Source organism: Hydra vulgaris, chromosome 09, assembly GCF_038396675.1.
Source record: "Hydra vulgaris chromosome 09, alternate assembly HydraT2T_AEP".
NCBI lineage: Eukaryota > Metazoa > Cnidaria > Hydrozoa > Anthoathecata > Hydridae > Hydra > Hydra vulgaris.
Window position 1 is genome coordinate 63,545,784 of NC_088928.1, and position 24,747 is coordinate 63,570,530.

Here is a 24,747-nt window from a genome sequence, read left to right on the forward strand (position 1 = left end):
TGAATGTTTAGAAAAACGACTTCTTCCATTTTTTCACAAGTATCATGGAGACTTTAACTATTTATTTTGGCCAGATTTAGCAAATTCTCATTATTCTAAAGATTCTCTAAATTGGATGGACCAATATGTCTATTACGTTGATAAAGAATCCAATCCCCCAAATGTGCCTCAGCACGACCAATTGAAAATTTTTGGGGACATTTGGCACAGAAGGTTTACGAGGGAGATTGGCAAGCTTCAACAGAGCAAGTTTTGATTGATTGCATTAAACTAAAACTATAAGAAATTGTTTTAAACTTTTTACAGTCGCATATGAAGGGCGTCAGAGCAAAATTGAGATCAATTGCAGATGGTGGTGTTTTTTCATATAAAAAATAATATACTTTTATTAAAAGATAAATGCTTTATTTAAAAAAAATATAATAGTAGTTTGTTTTTTTATTTATGAATAAGTTATTGACGTTTTTATTTTGTCTGATAACTTCCGCATCACCCGTTACATATCAAAACATTGTAAGTTATGTGCTATGTTTCTTCAGTTTGTTAACCATTTTACCACATCATCTGGTAAAGTATGGTACATTAAAACTTCAATATCATGTAATTCAAAAAATATTATTTATTTTCTATCACGTAATGGATGTGATGGAAAAACAACATACAATGGTAAAACCTAAGGTTAAGAACTAATCTACACATCTACACATGCAGAACAGGTATTGGTTCAGATAAATTGGATCAGCATGTTTTCAAATGCCATAAAAATGAAGCTTTTTTTAAATTATTTTCAATGTTAAAATCTCTCAAATGAGAATTTACTTCTTGTTTATGAAGCTAACCTACATAAACAGGGATGTGACACAATGAACATAAACAGAAAAGTAATTTTTAAATTACTTTTAAAATTTCCTTGCCAAGAAGAATCAAGTTATGCTATATTATTGTGAACTATAGTTTTTTTATATAAACCTTACTTACTTCCTTTTTAAAATTTTTTCAATAGGAAGTTCAATATTAAGAGTTTTTTATTGTTTCGTAAATCTCATACACAGCTGAAGATTTTATATGAAAGGCCTTCTGTGTTAGAGAAAAAAATTATATATTTGTTAAAATTTATCTAATAAATATATTTTACTCATCTTTGTTTGAATAGTTTTTATTTTGTTACCTGGATCATTTACTCAATATATATATATATACATATATATATATATATATATATATATATATATATATATATATATATATATATATATATATATATATATAAATTATATATATTAAAACATAGAATCAAATCAATTCATTCTCTTCCTTGTTCTAGAGTTTGCAGATTGAGAATGGCTAAATGGGCTTTTTAATCTAAAATCTGCAGTTTAGTTGCTCTTTTCAAGACAGCTTTTATTTTTTATTCTTATAAAGAATTCCAAACAGATGCGCAGTATTCCAAATGAGATCGAACAAAGGTTGTAAACAATATAAAAAAAATAAACCTTGCCCAAGATTTGAATGTTCCCTTAAATAACTGCACAAGTTTAGTTGCTCTTTTTAGACAGCTTTTATTTTTTATTCCTAAAAAGGATTCCAAACAGATGCGCAGTATTACAAATGAGGTCGAACAAAGTTTGTAAACAATATAACAAAAATAAACCTTGTCCAGGATTTGAATGTTCGCTTAAGCATGGCTAGCACTATATTTGCTTTATTTATTGCATTTCCGATGATTTATTGTTTAAAATTACAGTTTTTTGTGGTTTCAATGTTAAAAACACCTCCAATATCATCTTTAATAGTAAAGTAGCAGTTTTTGAGATTTTTGCTTGGTTTTTTGCAGAATTTTATAACCTTTCATTTCTCAATATTGAAGGACATCTACCTTAGCTTGGACCAGTCTATTATGTATTACATATGTATTACTGATATGTATTACATATCAGTTCAAAATATCATCTGCAAAAGCTTATAAAAATCCTTGACTATTTCTGTCATATCATTTATGTAAATCAAAAAAAATAGTTGACCAAGAACTGATCTTTGTGGTACCCTACTTATTACCTTGGCTCAATCAGAACACACACCATATAAGACTACTCGTTGTCATCTACTTTTAAAAAGATCAGAAATCCAAGTATTTAATTTTACATCAAACCCATACCCCTTAAGCTTTTTGTTTAGTGGTTCATGGCTAACTCTGTCAAAAGCTTTAGAAAAGTCCAGTAAGATTAGGACGGCCATAAAACCTCGAAGAGGTTTGTGGCACAAGATTTACTATTACCAAATCAATGTTAGTGAATAGAAAGTAGTTTGAGTTTAGTAAGATGCTCAGTTATGTATACTTTTATTAATTTCTCCATGATCTTATTTACAATTGAAGTCAACAAGACTGGATGGTAATTTTATTAATTCAAGTTTACATCTTTATTTGAAGATGGGTGAGATATTAGCATCTTTACATTAAATTTTTAAAAATGAGGTCAATCTCATGAGATATAAGATCATTATAACTATTACGTATTATTTACAGTATTAATGAAATTCAATGTGTAATTTTCTATGTTGCGTTCAGAGGTACTGTTGAACCAAGTCTCTGTAAAGCCAATAATGTGTGGAAAAATAAGTTGTTCAATTCTTACCATGAACTCATCCCATTTATTGCATATAAATGTTGCATTAAAATAAAAACACTTTAAAAAAAATGCAAAACATTTATTTTTGTTCTTTTTTTTTTTAAACAATTTGAACATGTCCTTGAAATATTGCTTGAGCTCAATCCATCTGAGCGTGCCAAAGTGAATGACCCATTAAATTTAATCCTTGAATTTGAGAGTAACGAAATGGCAAGCACAGTTAGAGAATTAATTTTAGCATATATTAACTTTGCAATGGGTTGTATATATGGTTTCTGTGAGAAATTAGTAAATGATAATCTGACATAAAGATATTAAATAGAAGACTCATAGAGATTGTTGCCATTTATCAACATCAACATTATTGTGATATTTTCATATTGATAATTGTTTGAATTAAATAACTTTTGTTGGAATTAAAACTCAAAAGCAAAAATTTGCAAAAAGTGTCACCTTAGATATAAGACTGTTGGGAGTCATTAATATAGATATTAAATAAATACATAACCAAGGATAGAACCTTATGGTCTCCCTAAAGTTACTGGAATTAAAGAAGAGTATTGGTTTTTTACGACAAAACTAAAACTTGCATTTATCTTTTCAACATATAATAATGAAAAAGGCTTTAAAATCCATTATGAGTTTAGCTCTCATCCTAAGTTTAGCTCTAAATTGTCCTCAATTTTTTTTCGACAAAATTTTTCATTGTATTGATCATTTCTATTTACTTATTGTATTTTAAAAAACAAAAAGTTAATAAACAAATCATAAAAAAATCAATTACTATATTTATAGAAAGATAAATGTTAACTTTTACTTGTATTAAACTTTTTATAAATTGACTGCACAGATCAATCTATAAATTGACCACACAGGTCAATCTATAAATTGACAACACAGGTCAACCTATAAATTGACCACACAGGTCAATCTATAAATTGACCACACAGGTCAATCTATAAATTGACCACACAGGTCAATCTAAAAAAAAAAAAATATTAAAAAGTAATTCTGATAAAATGGTCTTAAATAATATTCACCTAGTTGAAGCACAACTATAGGAAATATAGAAATGATATGAAATAAATGAAATGAAAAAAATGAAACGCAAATTTCATATATTAATAATTACAAATCTCATTAGCAAATTTTACTCATTCACAAAATGTTCACATAGTACGCAACACAAATGTTAATAACTACTTTTCTGTTAAAATCAATTATCTAGGCTATAAAATACATATTTACTTTCAAACAAAACTTGATCATGTCTTGTTAATTTGCATATATATATATATATATATATATATATATATATATATATATATATATATAAACGGTAGTGGTGTAGTGGTAGAGCGCTCGCTTCATAAGCGAGAGGTTCCAAGTTCAATCCTGACCACGTCCCTGGTAGTACCGTGCTCAACACATTTTTCCGCGCAGTGACCTTGTTTGCCAAAGTTCATGTTTTGGAGTTATAGAGTTGAGAGAGGGTTATACCACAAATGAGTAGCCTCCTCATCTGTAGTGGCCTTCTCGACCTTGAGGAGGTGAATTTACAATATATATATATATATATATATATATATATATATATATATATATATATATATATATAAATATATATTTATATATATATATATATATATATATATATATATATATATATATATATATATATATATATATATATATATATATATATATATATATATATATATATATATGATTCCAACCCAAAATATAACAAAAACATAATTAAAATTGTAAACAAAAACTAAAAAGACCTTCAGGAACTCTAGAATTGCATAAGGAGGTGAACTTGACATGTGATAGTGGAAGAATAACATCTTCACCAAATGTTTCATTTATATAATTTGATATAGAACTTAAATACATGTTGTAGACTTTTTTGACTCGCTCATTATACTTTTGGATTCCCTTTAAATTAAAGTTGTACTCAAATTAGAAACAATTACTTTTAAATATTTTTTATAAATAAATGCATTAAATGTAGGGGAAGTGGGGGCATACCCGCATGGGCACAACTGGTTTTAACATATCCCTTTGAACAATGTTATCTAATATGGCAAAAAACATACCACACGTTGGTAAAACAATTTCCTTCATTTTCCTTGTGTCAAAAAGAGTGCCTGTTGTGTTTCTAAAAAGTTGTGTATAGTAATTTTTATTTTGATAAAAATATTATATTTTTCCAGACCTTTCTTTTGAGGGTTAAGCAATATTTGATTTTAGTATTAAAGATATTTGTTATCAGCGTTATTTCGTTAAGTAAAAACCATTTTTGATATCAATATAACTTAACATGCTAGCTATGAAATTGTATTCTTTCTAAAAACTACACGCAAAGGAGGCAGAACAGCATACTTTTGATATTTATCAAAGTCAGGTAATTACGAATAACAATAATTACAATCGTCAAATGCGTTAATGTAAAAACTTGAATAGAAATAGTTTTGCTTGAGATTAGAAACTAGATTTTGTATTTTTTTATTTAATTTGTATGTATGTATGTATGTATATATATATATATATATATATATATATATATATATATATATATATATATATATATATATATATGTATATATATATATGTGCAAACATGCAATATATATATATATATATATATATATATATATATATATATATATATATATATATATATATATATATATATATATATATATATATATATATATGTGCAAACATGCAACAAAATCAGCAAATAATCTGAGCTGTGAGAATCGTAAACAAAATTTGTCATGAAAAGCGTACCCCCAACATGGGGGCAAAATCGTTTTTTTCACTAAGTATAATTTTTGTGTAATAACATCTTCAAAAACCGTTTTATTTTCTTCTTAATTGCAGCAATTTAAAGCTTAATAATGTGGTTATTGAAATAAACTGTTAAAAAAACACATTTCGTTTTTATTTTCATATAACAATAATCCAAACGTTACGGGGACGGTTATGCTCCCACTTCCCATACTTAAAATATTTATTTCATTCATTTTGAAATTTAAATTGAAATTTAAAACTATTATGTATCTTACAATTATATAGATTATATAAACATTCATAAAAATATTTATATTTGTTATATTATATATAAACATTTATAAATATAATTATGATTAAAAACATAAAATAAAGAATAAATAACATTTATGACTTTTTTTTGTTTTTTAAAAAATATTTATATATTAAAATAAAAATTACTTTTCACAAGTTAGTTCAGATAATGATATATTAATTATTATAAAAACTTTATATATATATTGTTTTTGCTATGATATCGAAAATGGTGGATGCTTTTTTCTAACGGTTTAAAATACCTTTTTGAAAGTAAAAAGAAAAAGAAAAAAAAAATTTTAAAATTAAACTAAAAAAAAAATAAAAAAAATAAATAAATAAATGTTTTAAAAGAAAAAAAAAAATAAGTAAAAAAGTAATGAAAATTTAAGAAGTAAAAATAATAATAATAAGTAAAAAAGAATGGCAAAGACAGAAAAACTATTTAAACATCGGAACCTCGATCATCAAAACAAAACTTTTTTTATTTTTTTATCTATTTCTTTAGTTTTCTTTCATATATTTCTTAGGATTATTTATTCACGATTTATTTTTTAGTTATTTTGTTATGGGGTCTTGTAGTTAGGTTGTTTTTTTCTTCAGTTTTTTAGCATATACATATAATAAATTTTACTTATTATTTTTTGTTACTCATTTATGGTTTTATTTTTTAGCTAATATTTATTTTTCAATAGTGATATATAAATTTTTTATACAGTTATATATTATTGGTTTTTATTTTCATTTTAACCATATATTATATATGGTTAAAATGAAAATAAAATATATAATTTTTTGTCAAAGATACATAAAATAAATTTTTTTTGTCTGCAATGTTTGTTGTAACTTTTGTTTTGTTTTGACTTTCTCAGTGTTTTTCTGTTTATATTTTATTTTTTTATTTGGTCATAATATTTGCAATATATTTTGATTATTATATTATAACAACTATGATTAATATATTTACTAAATCTTTATAATCTTTTAAGCAGTAGTCATTTGCATGTCATCATTAGTTTTGTCAGTTTATTACTGTTTGTAACTGTAACTTTATATGTATAAATAACTGCTATATGGAAAGTAATACCGATTTATTTAAATTATTATAATTACTTTATTATTCATATTATTATTATTATTATTATTACTACTGTTAAAATAACATGTTATTATTATTATTACTATTGTTATTATTTATTATTATTGTTATTATTGTTATTATTATTATTAATAATATTATCATTATTACTAAGATTAATTGAATGTATATAAATTATTTTTTTAAGGTATTTACTTGAGATTACAATACTATTTGTAAATAGCCATGAAAATTTATTTTCAGAATATATATATATATATATATATATATATATATATATATATATATATATATATATATATATATATATATATAAATATATATATATATCAACTATTTTGATAAACTTTTATTTTTTCTCATTGTTTTGGCTCTCATAGAAACCATTGTAAAAGGTTGCAAAGTTAGCTTTAGCTAACTTTGCAACCTTTTACAATGGTTGCTTGTCTTTATCTAGTTTGTCATTTTTATACTCTGACTCCATTCTTTAACTCTCTAAATCTTTTATCTTAAAAAATTGTTATAATTGGTTCTTTTTATGATACTCTTTCATTTTTAACTAAGGTTCAAAAATTCTTTGCTAATGTAATTGTACCTGTTTTAGTTGTAAAGCTTGAACCTCAGTCATATTGTCCTAAGGGTGCATATCTCTTTATTTGTACAAATAACATTATTAATGCTGATGCCTTGACTCAAGTGAGCTACCATCAACAAAAAAAAACAATTTCATTTAAATTGTCTTCTTTTTACTACAACATTTCCTCATCTTCAAAAAACATTTAATTTTAAAATTTTATTCTTTTATTTTCTTGACTCATCCAATTTACAATTAAGTCTTCAATTCAAATTACTTTCTAGTAACTTAAATAGTGTCGACTTCATTTTTTTTATCTCATTTAGTATACTTAATCTAATTCTTATATTTTATATCATCATATTAATAAGAAAATGGCATTATTAAACTTGTCAAACAACTTTAACCTAACCACACAAACTTAAAATTTGGTTAATAAATTTTTTTTTTTTTAATCAAATCAATTTGATTCCATTAAAATATTTTCTTTTAAATTTTTCAATTAAAAAGAAATGCTAGCAAATTAATTAGATGTATTGTATTTGACAATTTTTAAAATTATTTTATCAAAAATAGATAAACAAACAAAAAAAAACAATCTTTTAATTTTTCCAAAAGCAATGTTTTAAGTTTTGAAACAATTTAACACAAACTATAAGTTTCTAGTATGAGGCCACCTATCTCTATGATTGGTTGAAATTTGGATAATTTTAAATTGAGTTTTCTCAAAGACAACTTAACCAATGGAATTGATTTTATTTTTATAATGATGCTTACATAATTAATTTTTATTTCAATAAAAATAAATATAGCTTTAACTTTACAACGTGCAAGTAATTTAATTTTTTGTAAAGTACCCTCCATCATATCCACAGTTCTACTTTTCATCACTTTTATTGTAGCATTAATTCATAAATCTCGGAATGTTTTAACACTATTTTCACATTTGCCACTTTTTCTCAATATTCCCTTCACAATTGCCCAGTAAGGTTCGATAACTCGCTGCTCAGGACAGTTTGGTGGATAAGCATCCTTTGGGACAAAATTGACTCTTTTTTTCTTATATCACTGAATTACTTTTTAAAAATAATGGATTGATGCCAGATGTGGCCGAAATAAAGTTGGTTATTTGTGCTTTTTAATTAGAGAAAGAAGTCGTTTATTTTTGCTTTTTAATTAGAGGAAGAAGTTGTTTTTTTAAGCATTCCCTCACACTTAAATCTGGTGTCAAAGATTGATTTGTTATGAAAGGAGAGCTTTTAGAACCTCAACTTCAAATTGCCTGCCATATAAGAAACTTGAAAGTGATTTTTTTACTCAAATGTACTTTAATTTGTCAGAAGCTTTATAACATTTCGACTTATAATAAATTGATTACCTGGAAGCATCAAGTTATCTTTGTTTTCTAAAATGCATAAACTTTTCTCGCAATTAATTTGAGCAAATTTTTAGTTCATCCAATTGCCTTGATTTCTCCATTAAGCAACCATTTTGGTTTTTTTTTCTTGTAATGTTCTTTCAAATTTTCTTTTTTGAATACTCTTTGAATGAAAGCTTTATTGCATTTAAACTTCGTAGCTAAATCTTGTGGTGAATGAGTGGAATTTTGATGAATTGAGTCGACTATTGATTTTGCCTTTTCTTTGGAAATAAATCTCGATTTTTCACCACTTCCCAATTTTATTTTACAGTTTTATTTTCCTTATAACATTTTATAATAATTCCAACAGTTAATTTTGGAACTTTACATGCTTTTGAAATCATGGAATATGAGAATGATGGATTTTTAATGTAAAATTTGAAGTTTTTTTTTCGATTTTCTGACTCTTTACTCAACATTGCAAAAACTAATGAGGAGTAAATACACCTACACTCACAAACAAGAAAAATAATCATGTTAGCATCATTATAAAAAAAAGTCATAACAAATGATTAAGTGGTTTTTGAGAAAACTCAATTTAAAATCATCCAAATTTCAACCGATCATGGTGATGTTATATCATTTATTATAAATATTGTTTTAATATAAATAAATGTCTTCTGTAAAATATTATTAATAATTTAAAATAAATTATTTGTTGATCTAATATTTAATTACCGAGACAAAAACATCAGGAAGCTTTTTTAATATAAGAACACTTGTACTTCTTTTCTTCTTCTCAAGCGCTGGATGGACTTCAGTATTAGTGAAAAAGTAGGATAAAACTGCAATGAGATCCTCCATAAACTGTGCTGTATACAAGCCCTTTTTAAGTCTGGTGGCATTATTACAAAACTGATGGAAGACTCCAGAATTTAATAAAGAAACAAATACAAAATTGCGTGGTTCGTGATAATACAAATGTGAAGCTAATCCTGCTAAACCTTGTGGTGTCCCATCACTTTTCAACAAACCCTAGATCAAGTTTAAATTAAATTAAACCAAAATTAAAAACAAACACAATAACGAAAGGACTTAAAGCACAAGTAATAATAAAAATAAATAATTTAAATAAAAACCATATTTCAAAACTATAATATTACATTAAAATTAAAACTTTTAACATTCTGTCATATTACAATAACAATATTAGACAAATTGAAAATCAAAATGATATTTTAAACTTAACAATATCTAAGAACAAACCTCTCTTATTAGGAATTGAACGCTAAACAAAAAAAAATGCTTGAACTGACTATCTAGCTCAGGATACTCTTTTAACAATAATGGATATTTTAGCAGTGCCAACATCCTAAATAAATAATAAAATAACTAATAATTTGTGTAACTGAGCTAATTTTACAACTTATGTTAATAAAAATATATTGAAAAATAAATAAACCAATAATCGAAAAATTTCCAGGTTTAAAGATCATTTCTAGCTACATAAGTTTTTATAAATTTTTTTATTTGGCAATGATATGTTTTTCTTTAAAATCTTTCTCAATAAATTTGAATATAAACAAACAAGTAAGCTAATTGAACATAAGCCAGCTCTCCATTTTAACATAAATGGAGATGATGTTAAAATGGAGAGCTGACTAATGGATGTAAAAATAGTTACATACATTACATAGTTTACATTAAAGTTCACAATGAGGTTCACTATTCTGAGACAACAACAACAATGAGTATTTTCCAACTTTCCACATGAAGTAAATGAGCACCATGCTTCACAATTTATCTCAAATATTTATAATTTGTTGTGTACCAAATTGGATGATGAAAAACAAGATTTTGTATCCAATGGGTCATAGTTTTTGAATAACATTTTTTTTGTCATGCTCCAGAGAATAATAAGCATATAAGTCAAGTAAGTAAGACCTTTGGCTTTGGGTGCACGCATGAAAATATCATTAAGGCTATGACCTTAGGTTTTACATGAAAAATAAATCCTTTAAGGCCTTTGGCTTAGGGTACACACATAAAAAATATCATTAGCATGCAAAAGATTGTTAATAAAAGAAGGATTATTCAAGCGCAAACCTATAGAAGTCTTAAGTTCTCTAGAACTCTCTTCAATTCTCTCTAATCTATTTAATAAGTGTTTAACTGAACTTTAATTTAATGCCTATTGGAAAATGACAGCTGTGGTTCAAATTTTTAAAATATGTGAAAAACACTTTGACCCCTTAAACTATCGCCAATTAGTCTTGTTACTAATTACAAGGTCTTTAAGTCTTTAATCAATATATTTCTAACATCTTGAGTCTAGTAATTTAATCTCTGACAATCAATGAAGTTTCTTTATGGCTCCTGTTTTTATATGGCTGAGTTGCTAACTGTGATTGAAAGATTCTTACATTACATAGAGGAAGCAAGGCAAAGGCTGTTGCTTTTAACATATAATAAACTTTCAAAAAAAAAAGTCCCATATGCTTGTTTTTTCCACAAGCTTCCTTTATATGGTGTATCTGGAAAAGTTATTGATACTATTTAATCATTAATCTTAAATTGCAGTACTGAATTCATCCTCCAACACTCTTTTTCATTTCCAGTAACTTCTGGGGTACCTCAAGATTCTTTTCTTGGTCCTGTTTGTTTTTTATCTACATTAATAATCTTCCGGACAATCTTACATCTAAAGTGACTCTTTTTGCTGAAAACTCAACTTTATACTCTGTCTTGACAAAAAGTTTTTTCTTTTCTATTGCTAATACCAGGCAGCTGATTTTGAATCTAATCACTCTTCTGTAACAGCTTTGGGTTTATAAATGTATGGCACTGTGTCACTGAGTCATCTTTACATCTTCTTCAATTACTATTTACTAAATACATCTCATGGAAGTCCTATCCTTCTCCTGATTCCATTTTCTACCTTTATAAATCTCTTATTCGCCTCTGTATGTAATACTGTTGTCATGTTTGGACTGGATCTTCTAATATGCTCTTTCTCTTCTAGAAAAGGTCAGAAAAACGCAACGTAAATGTAGTTTCCTGTTATCGTAAGATACTTCTTCTTTTTCAAAAATAATATCATGGTTGCTGCACAAAGGATCTATCTCTCAATTTTCATCAACAAAAACACAACCTTGCTTGACTTTTAATTCAGCAAAGTCGCATTATTTTACTGTACCTGTCCCTTCATGCTCTAAGAACCTTTATTCATCTAGTTTTTTCCCTGATAAATATGCTTTGGAACTCTTGCATCTTTATGTATCTTGACCCATACAATCTTCAACTTTTCAAGTCTTTCAACCGTTTCTTTTCTCTGTAACATGATATAAACTGTAAACTTCTAACTCACAAAGTGAACGCTCTACCACTACACCACTACTGCATTAACATGGTTAACTGAGTTAAAGGGCACTGCTCTAAAGAGCTAGCATCTCTTGTGCCATCTACTAAAAGTCCTTCTTGTGTTACCTGTCATTCAATCAAGTCTCATCCATTTTCTGTGACTTTTCCTAAGTGCTCCAAAAACTCTTATTCGTCAAGTTTTTTTTCTCGAACATCCGTTATTTGGAATTCCCTTCTTTCATCTTGCTTTCCTGATTTATATAACTTGCAATCTTTTAAGTGGTTTTTCAAACATTATCTTGCTCTACAAACTTCATCTTTTCTGTTCCAGTAACTTCCAACTCTAATAGTGGTTGCTGGCAGAAAGATGTAAAAAAACAAAAAAAAAACAAGGTGCAATAGTCATTATGTCACATTTGAAATACATTAACAGGTCAATGGTAGGTGGAAGGCTATAGTTTTATATACAAGTCACAGTAGTCCATAAATAAGTATAGTTATTTTTTGCTGAATTTTATGTTAACTTTTCTGCTTTTATGACCAAAAAATTTTTAAATAAAATATAAATGCAGAAGACAAATGATCAGATTAACTATTTTACTTAAATTTTTTTTTTTTTTTGACATCTTTACCTCCAACAAGTCTGCAAGCAACCACTATTGGAAATTGGAAGTTACTGGAAAGAAAAAGATAAGATTTATAGAGCGAGATAACGATCGACAGATAACTTAAAAGATTGCAAGTTATATGGAACTGATGATCAAGGAAAAAAACTAAACGAAAAAGAGATTTTTGGAGTGTTTAGGAACAGTCACTGTAAATGGATGAGACCTAATTGAAAGACAAGTAACACAAGAATGAACTTTGGTGGATGGCACAAGAGATGATAGCTCTTTCGAGCAGTGCCCATTATGGTATTTATAGAAAAGAGAAAAAGAAGCAACATTACGATAATGTGATAATGGTTGGAGGTTGGCTGCAAAAGCAGGTCCAACTATGTTTACAATGTATTTTTGTTCCTTGTCTAAAAGAGAAAGGGCATCATTGGAAGATTCACCCCAGATATGGTAACAGTATTTCATACAAGGATGGATTTGAGATTTTTATAACAAAGAATAGAATCCTAAGTAAGAAAGTGGCGAGCATGATAAAGAGATACAACTTTAGCAGATGCTAATTTTGCAATTGATTTGATATGGCTTCCAAGAAAAATCAAAAGTAAGACTTAATCCTAGAAAATGAAGGGTAGATAACTCATCAAATACATTACCGTTCATAAATATAGGAAGATCTAGATTATTGCGATAAAGATAAGTTTGATCAGAGTTAAAGTTCACCAGCCACCGAGAGCACCATGCAGTACCAGAAGTGAGATATTTCTTAAGCTCAAATTCCCCCTCTAAGCAATCAGAGTGTTGGCTTTTTATCAAGACAAGTATAAATGGTAGAATCATCAGCAAACAATGCCACCTTAGATGTGAGAATTTCTAGAAGATCATTAATGTAAATTAAAAAGAGTATAGTGCTAAGGATAGAATCTTGAGGAAACCCTGAAGTTACAGGATATGAAGAAGAGTGCTGTCCATCAAGGACAACTTTACTGTGCTGTCCATCAAGAACAAATTATACTGAGGTTGCTAATAAAGCATTATGAACTATGAGAAAGAAAACAATGATCCAAGAAAACATGACCCATATCTCACTTATTTTAGGAAAGGAATCATGAAAGCCAATTATCAGATATTAGAAGATGTTTATCAACATAAAAATTAGCTAAAAGATGGAAATGTCAATAAAAAGATGAAAATCTCAGTAGAAAAATGGAAATGCCAGTAAAAAGATGGAAACTGAACAAGTCAGCATTAGTTTTTATTTCTACCAGAAATAAAAACTGATGAGCTACAAAAGACATTTAAAATACTTATTAACATTCTTATAAGAAATACTTATTAACATTCTTATAAGAAATACTTATTAACATTCTTATAAGAAATACTTATTAACATTCTTATAAGAAATACTTATTAACATTCTTATAAGAAATACTTATTAACATTCTTATAAGAAATACTTATTAACATTCTTATAAGAAATACTTATTAACATTCTTATAAGAAATACTTATTAACATTCTTATAAGAAATACTTATTAACATTCTTATAAGAAATACTTATTAACATTCTTATAAGAAATACTTATTAACATTCTTATAAGAAATACTTATTAACATTCTTATAAGAAATACTTATTAACATTCTTATAAGAAATACTTATTAACATTCTTATAAGAAATACTTATTAACATTCTTATAAGAAATTCATTTCTACACTGACAATTGTTAATTATCAATGTATGATATGATGTACGTATGTATTAACTTTAAATTTATTGGCTATATCTTTAATCGCATTATAATTTCAGGTTTAAGACAATTAGGACTGAAATTGACTAAAATGGTGCAGTTTGAAGCAGTCCAGTATAAAAACTTATAAGATATATAATTATCTACCTCTATTTTATCTTACTTATATCTTTATATCTTATTTTCGGAATGTCATCCACAAACACACAAAAGTCATATGTTGCATAAATGTCATTCTTTCCAGAGACCAACAGAGATATGTCTACCCCTCAAACTCTTATCTATCCAACATGCTATCAGTCAACTATCACAGAAGTATCAAATCTATCGAAACCTTTTAGACTAATCAGAAAACCTCCAACTGTTCGTCTACCTCCTACATATCATCAGCCAACAGCTAGTTTTCCTAATCCAATAAAAGATCTACAAATCCCTTGTAACATCAATTTAAATCCTCTAGGCATTGCCTTTAAACCAAATAATAGCCTAATTATCACAATGCAATTGCCAATTTTACTCACTACTAACACAAATTCCATTGGTCCTAAAGTAGGTCACGTTGTTCAAATATATGAAGACACAACTCTTCATATATTTGAACGAAGTGACCTTCTTTATGAAATGATGGAGGTAAGCCATGTTTCTTACTGAAACATGGGTTACCTCCATCATTTGCAACATTGTAATCAGTAGTATCCAAGAATGTACCAAGCACCTAATAATGTCCGGTGAATGCAACTGCTTATCTGAAAAAAGAATACCCAAAAAAGCAGGTAGAGTTATGATAATAGTCAATCATTACTACACAAATACCATCCAGAAGCTATCCCCCACACCAGTCATCAGCCAACCCTGGCAAATTACTGAATCCCTAAAAAAACAAGGAAAATTTGAAATAGTTATTGCTAGAACTCGCCCATATAGATTACCATATGGATACTCATGTGTCCTAATGGCTGCTGTTTATATACCCGAATGGCAACCAAGTTGTCAAAAGAGCTCTGTATTGCAGCTCTAGTACTCCCAAGAAGATCCAGTAGCCAAATGCTCCAGTAGCAATCCACCTCTAATTTACATAGCTGGTGACTTTAATAAATGTAATGTCAAGCCACTATGCAAGAAGTACCACTTATGGCAAATAAACCATGACCCAACTCATGTAACAGCATCTAAATTGTCTTGTCTTGACATTATACTAACAAATGCTCCTAGGTGTTATATTTCCAAAACTCTAAAACCAATGGGCCAATCTGACTCTCTAATTGATCAAGATTCCAAAGCTAATCTCTTATTAAGTATGAATTCCAGAAATGCCAGTGATCACAATGTTGTCATCTTTAATATATGTATAAAACACTTGACCAAAACTTAAACGCATCCAAATACGATCTGGAAAGATTAGAGATACAGTTGCTGCCATACAAATACTTGACATCAGTGCTGGGTTTAAAATTTAAAATACAAATACCCTAACCCCTGACTGGAACAAAAAAGTATTTTAAATACAAATACAAATACAAATACTTTAAAAGTATTTAAAATAAAAATACTTTTAAAAAAGTAATAAAAATACTAAATACAAAATACTTTACCAAAAATTACAACTATGGTAATTTTCAAAATTTATTATTGTCGTTACTCGAAAGGAATTTTTAGTCATTAACTACATTTATATAAAAATATTATTCATTCAGTTGTCCAGATTTGTTTTTAGCAGCAGCAGTTTTTCGAACATCATATAACTTAGACAGTTACACTTTTCACTTAGACAAATACAAACGCCTAGGTGTTTTTATTTGTCCCTGTGTGCTAAACAGTTGTTCAACTGGAGCTGACGATGGTACAGTGGTATTGAATTTGACACACAGTGACCGAACAGTCTTATACTTATTCAGAGCATTCAATCTTGTATCTTTGTCATTTAAATACAACATGCACTCTTGATGAGCACCATTTGTTGCCTTAGCATTTGGAGTATATCATTATATACAACAAAATTTTCAGTTATGCTGTCAGTGGTCACATTGAGATTGGTCGCTGTCAATGGCTCACTAGAAGTCTTTTTATTTTCGTTGTTAACCACAAAAGTCTGTTTATTTTCGTTGTTAACCGCAGCCATCTTTAATTTAAAATAATTCCCGCAATATAATTTAATAATTACCCTAATGAAACCAAGGTAGATAAATAAAAAAAGAAATAATTCAGAATAAATAGTGGCTAAGTGACACTTCAGAATAAACAGCGACAAAATGAACAATGTGCATTGTAAATGCTTTAGCAGTATTTGAATTATAAGTATTTTCAATAAGTAATTTCAATGAGTATAAAATACAAAATACTAATAAAAAGTATTTTAAGTATAAATACTAAATACTTCCAACAAAAGTATTTAAAATACAAGTACAAGTACAGTGAAAGTATTTAAAATAGTATTTTAAATACTAAGTATTTAAAATACTCCCAGCACTGCTTGACATGCATAGTATCCTAGAAAACCTTGACTCTGACCCACTTGGATCATCCTCAGCCTTCCAGAACGAAATAATTGATGCACAAAAAATACATCAGCCTCTACATACAATTAAAAAATGCGGTGACCAAGAATGGATGACTGCAGATATCCATCGCTGCATAAAACCCCAACGTTTACACAAAGCTGGTCTTTATGACCAACATAATATCTCGGCTGATATTATTGCTTGACTTATTACTACAGAAATAAATATATGTCAATAGTAAGAATAATATGTGGTCACATGCCTGTAGACTATCAATCCCAATCAGCAATTTACCCACAGATACTGAATTTAGTGCAAAACTAAATGTACAATTTTCAAATAGAGTTTGGCAAAGAATTATGAAGCCAGATTTATCACCTTATTTCAAAACAATCGCCTCTCCACCAGAATTGCCTATTTTCACATTCTCTAACATCAGTGAACAACTTTAACGCATCAAATTAACACCAGCTGGTCATGAGAGCATATCTGGCAAACTATTCTATGCAACATGTCTTAAACTAGTTGAAGCCCTTGTTATAATTAATAACCATTGTGTCAACAAATGCATTGTACCATCTGAATGGCTTTATGCAAACATCATAACTATTCCAAAAGTCAATAATCTTTCGCTACCATTTGACTACCGACTGATCTCTATAACATCTGCAACATGCAAATTAGTTAAACGCATCCTTGCTAAACATATTATATTGTATGTTCAAGATATATCTAATAGCCAATTTAGTTTTCTTCCTAGTAGAAAAACAATTAATGCCATCAAAAAAGTAATTGATGAATGGGGATATGGTATTAACCACAATTCGAACTCGTTGACCACACTAACCTTATGCACAACCTTGAATTCAATCTCCCATCATGGTTATCATCCTGGATTGCAAAGTGGCATTTAAATCGTAAACAACATGTTATATTCAACAGCAAGCCTACTGTTGAAAAGATGTTTTATCAGGAATGGAAAAATGGAAAGATATTTTATCAGGAGTGATACAAGGACGCATCCTTGGCCCAATCCTCTTTTTAATCAATTTACTAGCCATAAATGACTACCTCCAAAGGGCAATACACACAAGAAATATGCAGATGATATCCTAGCTTACATAACTGGTAATAACGCTTCCCTTTCACAAAAATACAAGGATGGTGCAATGATAATAAAATGTTTATCAACATAGCCAAATGCAAAGTTATTTATATTGGCAGAGGTTAAAAGCCAGTCATAACATTAAAAAGTGAAATTTTTGCAGTTGTAAACTCATACAAATACCTGGGCATCAATCTCACTTCAAATCTCAATTTTGACAAGCAATAGTTTACATAAAAATATTGCCCTTAATGAGTATCTTTTTAGGCAGCTCCGAATATTTGGTGGATGGTATCCTTCCTATTAAAGAAAATCTTGATTTCATATGTCTCAGCACACTTAAACAAACCTAACCATCAAATCACACATAGTCTACATAAAACAATCACTCACATTCCACTTTCAAATTTAATACCAGATCTGCAAAATCAACAATGTATTTAAACACATATCTACAAAAATTTATTCGCTGCCTTTGTAATGATCCAAATAAACCTGGAGCTTTACATTACCTGAATTCATTTAATAGAATATTCAAAAATATTGTACTATTAGTTTTTTGTAAACTTAAATCAATATTTATATCAAGAAAAGATTATATATATATATATATATATATATATATATATATATATATATATATATATATATATATATATATATATATATATATATATATATATATATATATATGAGTAAATGTTCTAGGTAACAAAAGAAAAAACTATTCAAACTAAGATGAGTATAATTTATTTATTAGTTAAATTTTGACAAATATTTAAAAAAATTTTCTGTAACACAGAAGGCCTTTCTGTATTACAGAAAACTGTATATGAGATTTACAAAACTATAAAAAACTCTTCATATTGAACTTCCTATAAAAAGTTTAAAAGGAAGTAATTAAGGTTTATATAAAAAAACTATAAGTAACAAAAATATAGCATAACTTGATTCTTGTTGGAAAGGGAATTTTAAAAGTAATTACTTTCTGTTTATATGTTCATTGTATCATGTCCCTGTTTATGTTGGTGAGCTTCATAAATAAGAAGTAAACTCTCATTTGAGAGTTTTAACATTAAAAATAATTTAAAAAAAGCTTCATTTTTATGGCAATTGAAAACATGCAAACATAGCAATTGAAAACATGCTAATCCAATTTATCTGAACCAATACCTGTTCTGCATGTGTAGATATGTAGATTAGTTCTTAACCTTAGGTTATTAGTTTTACCAATGTATGTTGTTTTTCCATCACATCCATTACATGATAGAAAATAAATAATATTTTTTGAATTACATGATATTTAAGGTTTAATGTACCATACTTTACCAGATGATGTGGTAAAATGGTTAACAAACTGAAGAAACATAGCACGCAATGTTTTGATATGTATTTTAAAACCTTGAATTCATTGTTAATAAAAACTGGTTTCCTATTAAAACTAGATGTACTTATGTGTCTTAAAATATTTTTTGGTTGGCGTTGTGATAGTACGATAGAAGTGTTTTCAAAAACTGTTTTTAATTTATTGTCTAAAACAGACAGTTTCATAATACCTTGTAGAGTAGTTAACAAGTTTTCAAAATAAATACTTGCAAAATTTGTAGTAATTCCACTTTGTTGAATTAGATACAAAACAAATGATCCGTTTAGCTAATGTAAAAGGTATATTTTTCTTTGTTTGTTTAGGGTGATGGCTATTGTAATTTAGATAGTCAATGGAGTTTGCAGGTTTACAAAAAATATCTGTTTCAATAATGTTGTTATCATGTAGAATAACTGTTATGTCTAAAAAGTTTAAAAATTGGTACTGAGTGTTGTTCGTATATGAAATTTTAGATTGTTCTTCTGTATATTTGATATCGGGGTGTAAAGAATTGAGACACTTTAACAGCAAATTAACATTAATTGATTTTAATAAAGCAACAAAACCATCATCCATGTATCTTTTGAAATTGTTTTGAATATTCTCACATTAAATTTTATTGAAGAAATTTGGTAAAACTTTAGGAAATAATTTCACTTCTTCAAGATATCCCTCTACTAAACAAGCATATGGTAGAGCCATTTTTGTTCCCATAGCTTTTTTGATTAGTTGATTGAAAAACTCATAATTGAAAGTAAAATTATTGTTAAAATAAAATTCAGGCTTTCTAAAATAAAAGCTTCCAAAAATCTGATAGGTATATCATCACGTAATTTTTTTTTGTTTGTTTGTTATTTCACCTCCCCAAGGCCCAGAAGGCCACTACAGATGAGGAGGCTACTTAATTGTGGTCATAACCCTCTCTCAACTCTATAACTTCGAAACACAAACCTTGACGAACAAGGCCGCTGCGCGGAGAAACAAGTTGAGCACGGTACTACCAGGGACGTGGTGGGGATTGAACTCGGAACCTCTCGCTTATGAAGCGAGCGCTCTACCACTACACCACTACCGCATAAATTTACTTATCCAAAATTTAATTGCTTCTAAACCTAGTTCATGAGAAATACTAGTACAAAGATTACAAATATCAACACTGTATAAAGTAGTATTTTGGTACTCCATATTATTAGGTAGTCATCAGTGTTGTTAATTTTGGTACAAGAGGTTATAAAATTTTTTCAACGAGTTCACTAAGGCGCTGGGTAGGCAAAAAAGAACCTCCTATTATTGGTCTTCTATTTAGATCATCAGGGCATAAACATTCAATATATTCTTTATTAGATTCTTTTATAAACTTTTCTATTACATTAGATAAAAATATTTTAAGACACATAAGTAAATCCAGTCTTAACAAGAAACCAGTTTTTATTAACAAAGAATGCAAGGTTTTAAAATGCGTATCAAAACATTGTAAGCTATGTACTATGTATCTTCAGTTTGTTAACCATTTTACCACATCAACTGGTAAAGTATGGTACATTAAAACTGCAATATCATGTAATTCAAAAAATATTATTTATTTTCTATCATGTATGTGATTCTATAATGGATGTGATGGAAAAACAACATATATTGGTAAAACTAATAACCTAAAGTTAAGAACAGGTATTGGTTCAGATAAATTGGATTAGCATGTTTTCAATTGCCATAAAAATGAAGCTTTTTTTAAATTATTTTTAATGTTAAAACTCTCAAATGAGAGTTTACTTCTTATTTTTGAAGCTCACCAACATAAACAGGGACTTGATACAATGAACATATAAACAGAAAGTAATTACTTTTAAAATTCCCTTTCCAACAAGAATCAAGTTATGCTATATTTTTGTTACTTATAGTTTTTTTATATAAACCTTAATTACTTCCTTTTAAACTTTTTGTAGGAAGTTCAATATGAAGAGTTTTTTATAGTTTTGTAAATCTAATATACAACTGAAAATTTTATATAAAAAGGCCTTCTGTGTTAAAGAAAATTTTTTTTAAATATTTGTCAAAATTTAACTAATAAATATATTTTACTCATTTATATACATACATACATACATATATACATATATATATTTATATATATATATATATATATATATATATATATATATATATATATATATATATATATATATATATATATATATATATATATATATATATATATATATATATACATATATATATTTCCAAATATTCTCTTCAGCACAAAATGAGTAAATATTCTAATAAATAAGACAATTTTTTTAACTTATGTTAAAATCATTTCGACTATATCATAGCAATCCTCAGTTAAAATATATTATAATGGTTAAATCAAATTAGTAAAATAAAGTGACCTTATAATAAAAAATACAATAAAAATGCAATTAAATAATGTAACAAATGTTTTAAAAAGATAAAAGAACCGGTAATGTTAAAAGGAACTAGATTGAAATTGTCATTTTTACATGGTTCATTTGTTTATTAATAGTGGGTTTTTCCAACTCTATGTACATGCTTTTTTTGAGTTTTAATATAAATTTGTTGGAGGCCGAATCCAAAATTAAAAAATTAGCATTTTTAAAACTATTTAAACAGCTTCCATTTGAATGAATATGTGTATAAATGCGTGAGTTTTTATCCCTTTTTTGGTGCTCGGCTGCAGGTCGTAAATCCTGTTTTATTGGCGAAACTACTCGCCATTTAAAGACATGAATAATCGAGCACCAAAAAAGGGATAAAACTCACATTACCAGTTCTTTTATCTTTTTAAAACATTTGTTACATTATTTGATTGTATTTTTTATTATAAGGTCTCTATTATTCAACTTAATTTTACTAATTTGATTTAACCATTTTAATATATTTTAACTGAGGATTGCTATGACATAGTCGAAACATGTATTTATTAAATAAATAATTTTAACAAAAATTAAAAAAATTGTCTTATTTATTAGAACATGAAAAATCAAAACTCAGTGTTTTTAATGGGCTGTAGTTATCTATGCCTAATTTCAATTATTTAATTTCAATTATTAAATATTTAGTACATTCTTAAGTTCATTTTCTATTTAATGGGTTCAAAATATTATTAAAAAAAAATTCTTCAAATATGTCAACTGTCAAAATGTCAAAAAAGAGTCAACCTCAAATTAAGCAAAAATTTTGTTTAAAAAAAAATCTTTTTTCAAAAATAAACACATCTTATAAAAAACCTTATAAAAACTGATATTATAAAAACAAACCTTATAAAAATTGATATTTTTTATTATTAATTAAAAAAAAGCTATAGTTTTTCTGCAATAAATAATATAAAATAAGAAATATTGGTAGATTGAGCATAAGTTTGCTTAAATTAATTACTAAACATAACCGCAGGACAAGAAAAACACTAGTTAGCAATTTTTTACCTAAAAAGGGTTTGATTTACCCCAATAAATATAAAGAGTGAGAAAGGATATCTTTAAACTATCAAGTGATTTCTTTTTGTTTTTCTTGTTGATTCTTTTTCTTGTTTTTCTTGTTGATAATTGTGAGTGGCCATACAGGCAGAAATAAAACTGTAGTTGCTGATTTATTTAAACCTATAAAAAAATTAGCAAATCAGAGAAAGTTATACATTCCTTTTGCTTCAACATTGTGCATAAAAATGGACCTTGTGTAACAAGTTGTTATTGCTTTTTTTTTTGCATAAACACTTCCACTTTTTTTTTAACTATGTGCAACACTACTTAGCCTTTTCGATAACTAAATTGATAGCCATTTAAAGTAATAATATATTATGTCCAGCTGCCTTATGGAACTCACTTCTTAAGCAAAAAAGTGTGCTTACCATCAGTACTATTTAATATTGGTCATGTCTAAAGGAATATGTATATGTATATATATATATATATATATATATATATATATATATATATATATATATATATATATATATCATTTTACTTATATATTATTATTATTTATTGTGTTAGCTCACCTGTAATTTACTTGTATGTTTGTGTTCTGTATAAACCTCTGGCGCAGTGTTGTCTCACCCGTAAGTTACTATCTCCATGTTTGTATTTTTCTCCATTATCTCCATGTTTGTATTTTCTGAACCACTGGTGTGGTATTCACTCACCCATAAATTACTTTATTTGTGTTTGTGTTTTGTCTGAGCCTCTAGCACAATGTTCAATCGTCTGCAAGTTACTTTATCTATATTTGTGTTCTGTTTGAGCCACTGGCTTCATGTTGGTTCACCCATAAGTTATTTTATATAAGTATGTATTTTGTCAGAATCTCTGGTGCAGTGTTTATTTACCGGTATCTTTATGTATGTTTGTGTTTGATTTAAATGTTAGAGGTAATGTGAGCTGAGTAACTATCTATTTATATACATATGCTCACCTTTGTCTCTAGTATTTTGTTAGATATAGTGTTTTTCCTAATGCATTTCTAAAATATTATGTCTGGTGTTTTCAAGTACTGTTTGCAGGAAATAACTGTTTTTAATTACTCCAGAACAGGTTAGGTTTAGGATTATCATGATCACCCTGCTACTGGTATCATGTAACCCAGTACTACCTGCCTCATACCCTGCTACCATATAGGGTAAGCTTTTTTAGGCAAATTATGAAGAAACAAACTCTGACTTAAAAATCCCCTGCCTTAGGGCTCTTAGTTGAATAAAAGCTAGAGACAATGACTCAATAATAACACTCATCTATGGTAGATATTAACTGCATCCAACTAATATTTTCCTGCTTTTGGGATCTTGGCTGAGTAAAGTTTAGAGTTGGTGTTTTGATAAAAATACTCATCTTGGGCAGATGTTGAAAGCATCCAGCTATGGCCTCCAAGGTAAGGACTATAAGGGGAAGCAGAATAGTTCTGCTAACCAGTCTCTTCATCTGCTTTTTTTAATTTTTTCAATTTTTCAACATCTTTGCTTCCAACAAGGCTGCAAGCAACCATTATTAGAGTTACAAGTTACTGCAAAATAAAAGATGAAGATCATAGAGCAATAAAACCATTTATAGGAGATTTCAGAAAAACAAGATGTTCAAGGAAAAAAAACTGAAGAAATAAGAATTTTTGAAGCACTAAGGAACACAGTAAAAGAATGAGACTTAATATAATGACAAGTAACACGAGAATGAATTTTAATAGATAACAAAAGAGGCGCTAACTCTTTAGAGCAGTGCCCATTATAGGATTTATAGAAAAGAAAAAGAGAAGATATTACGATGGTGTGATAATCGTTGAAGGTTGGCTGCAAGA

At 27.5% G+C, this 24,747-nt stretch overlaps 1 protein-coding gene across 1 annotated transcript in view; it reads right to left on the reverse strand.

The window, feature by feature from the left end:
- Positions 1–24,747, reverse strand: part of LOC101241668 (probable ATP-dependent RNA helicase DDX60) — a 71,924-nt gene that overhangs the window by 19,812 nt on the left and 27,365 nt on the right. The window contains 3 exon segments of the mRNA XM_065806312.1: positions 4,415–4,568; positions 9,495–9,791; positions 10,023–10,128. Of these exon segments, the coding sequence (XP_065662384.1) occupies positions 4,415–4,568; positions 9,495–9,791; positions 10,023–10,128 (557 nt within the window).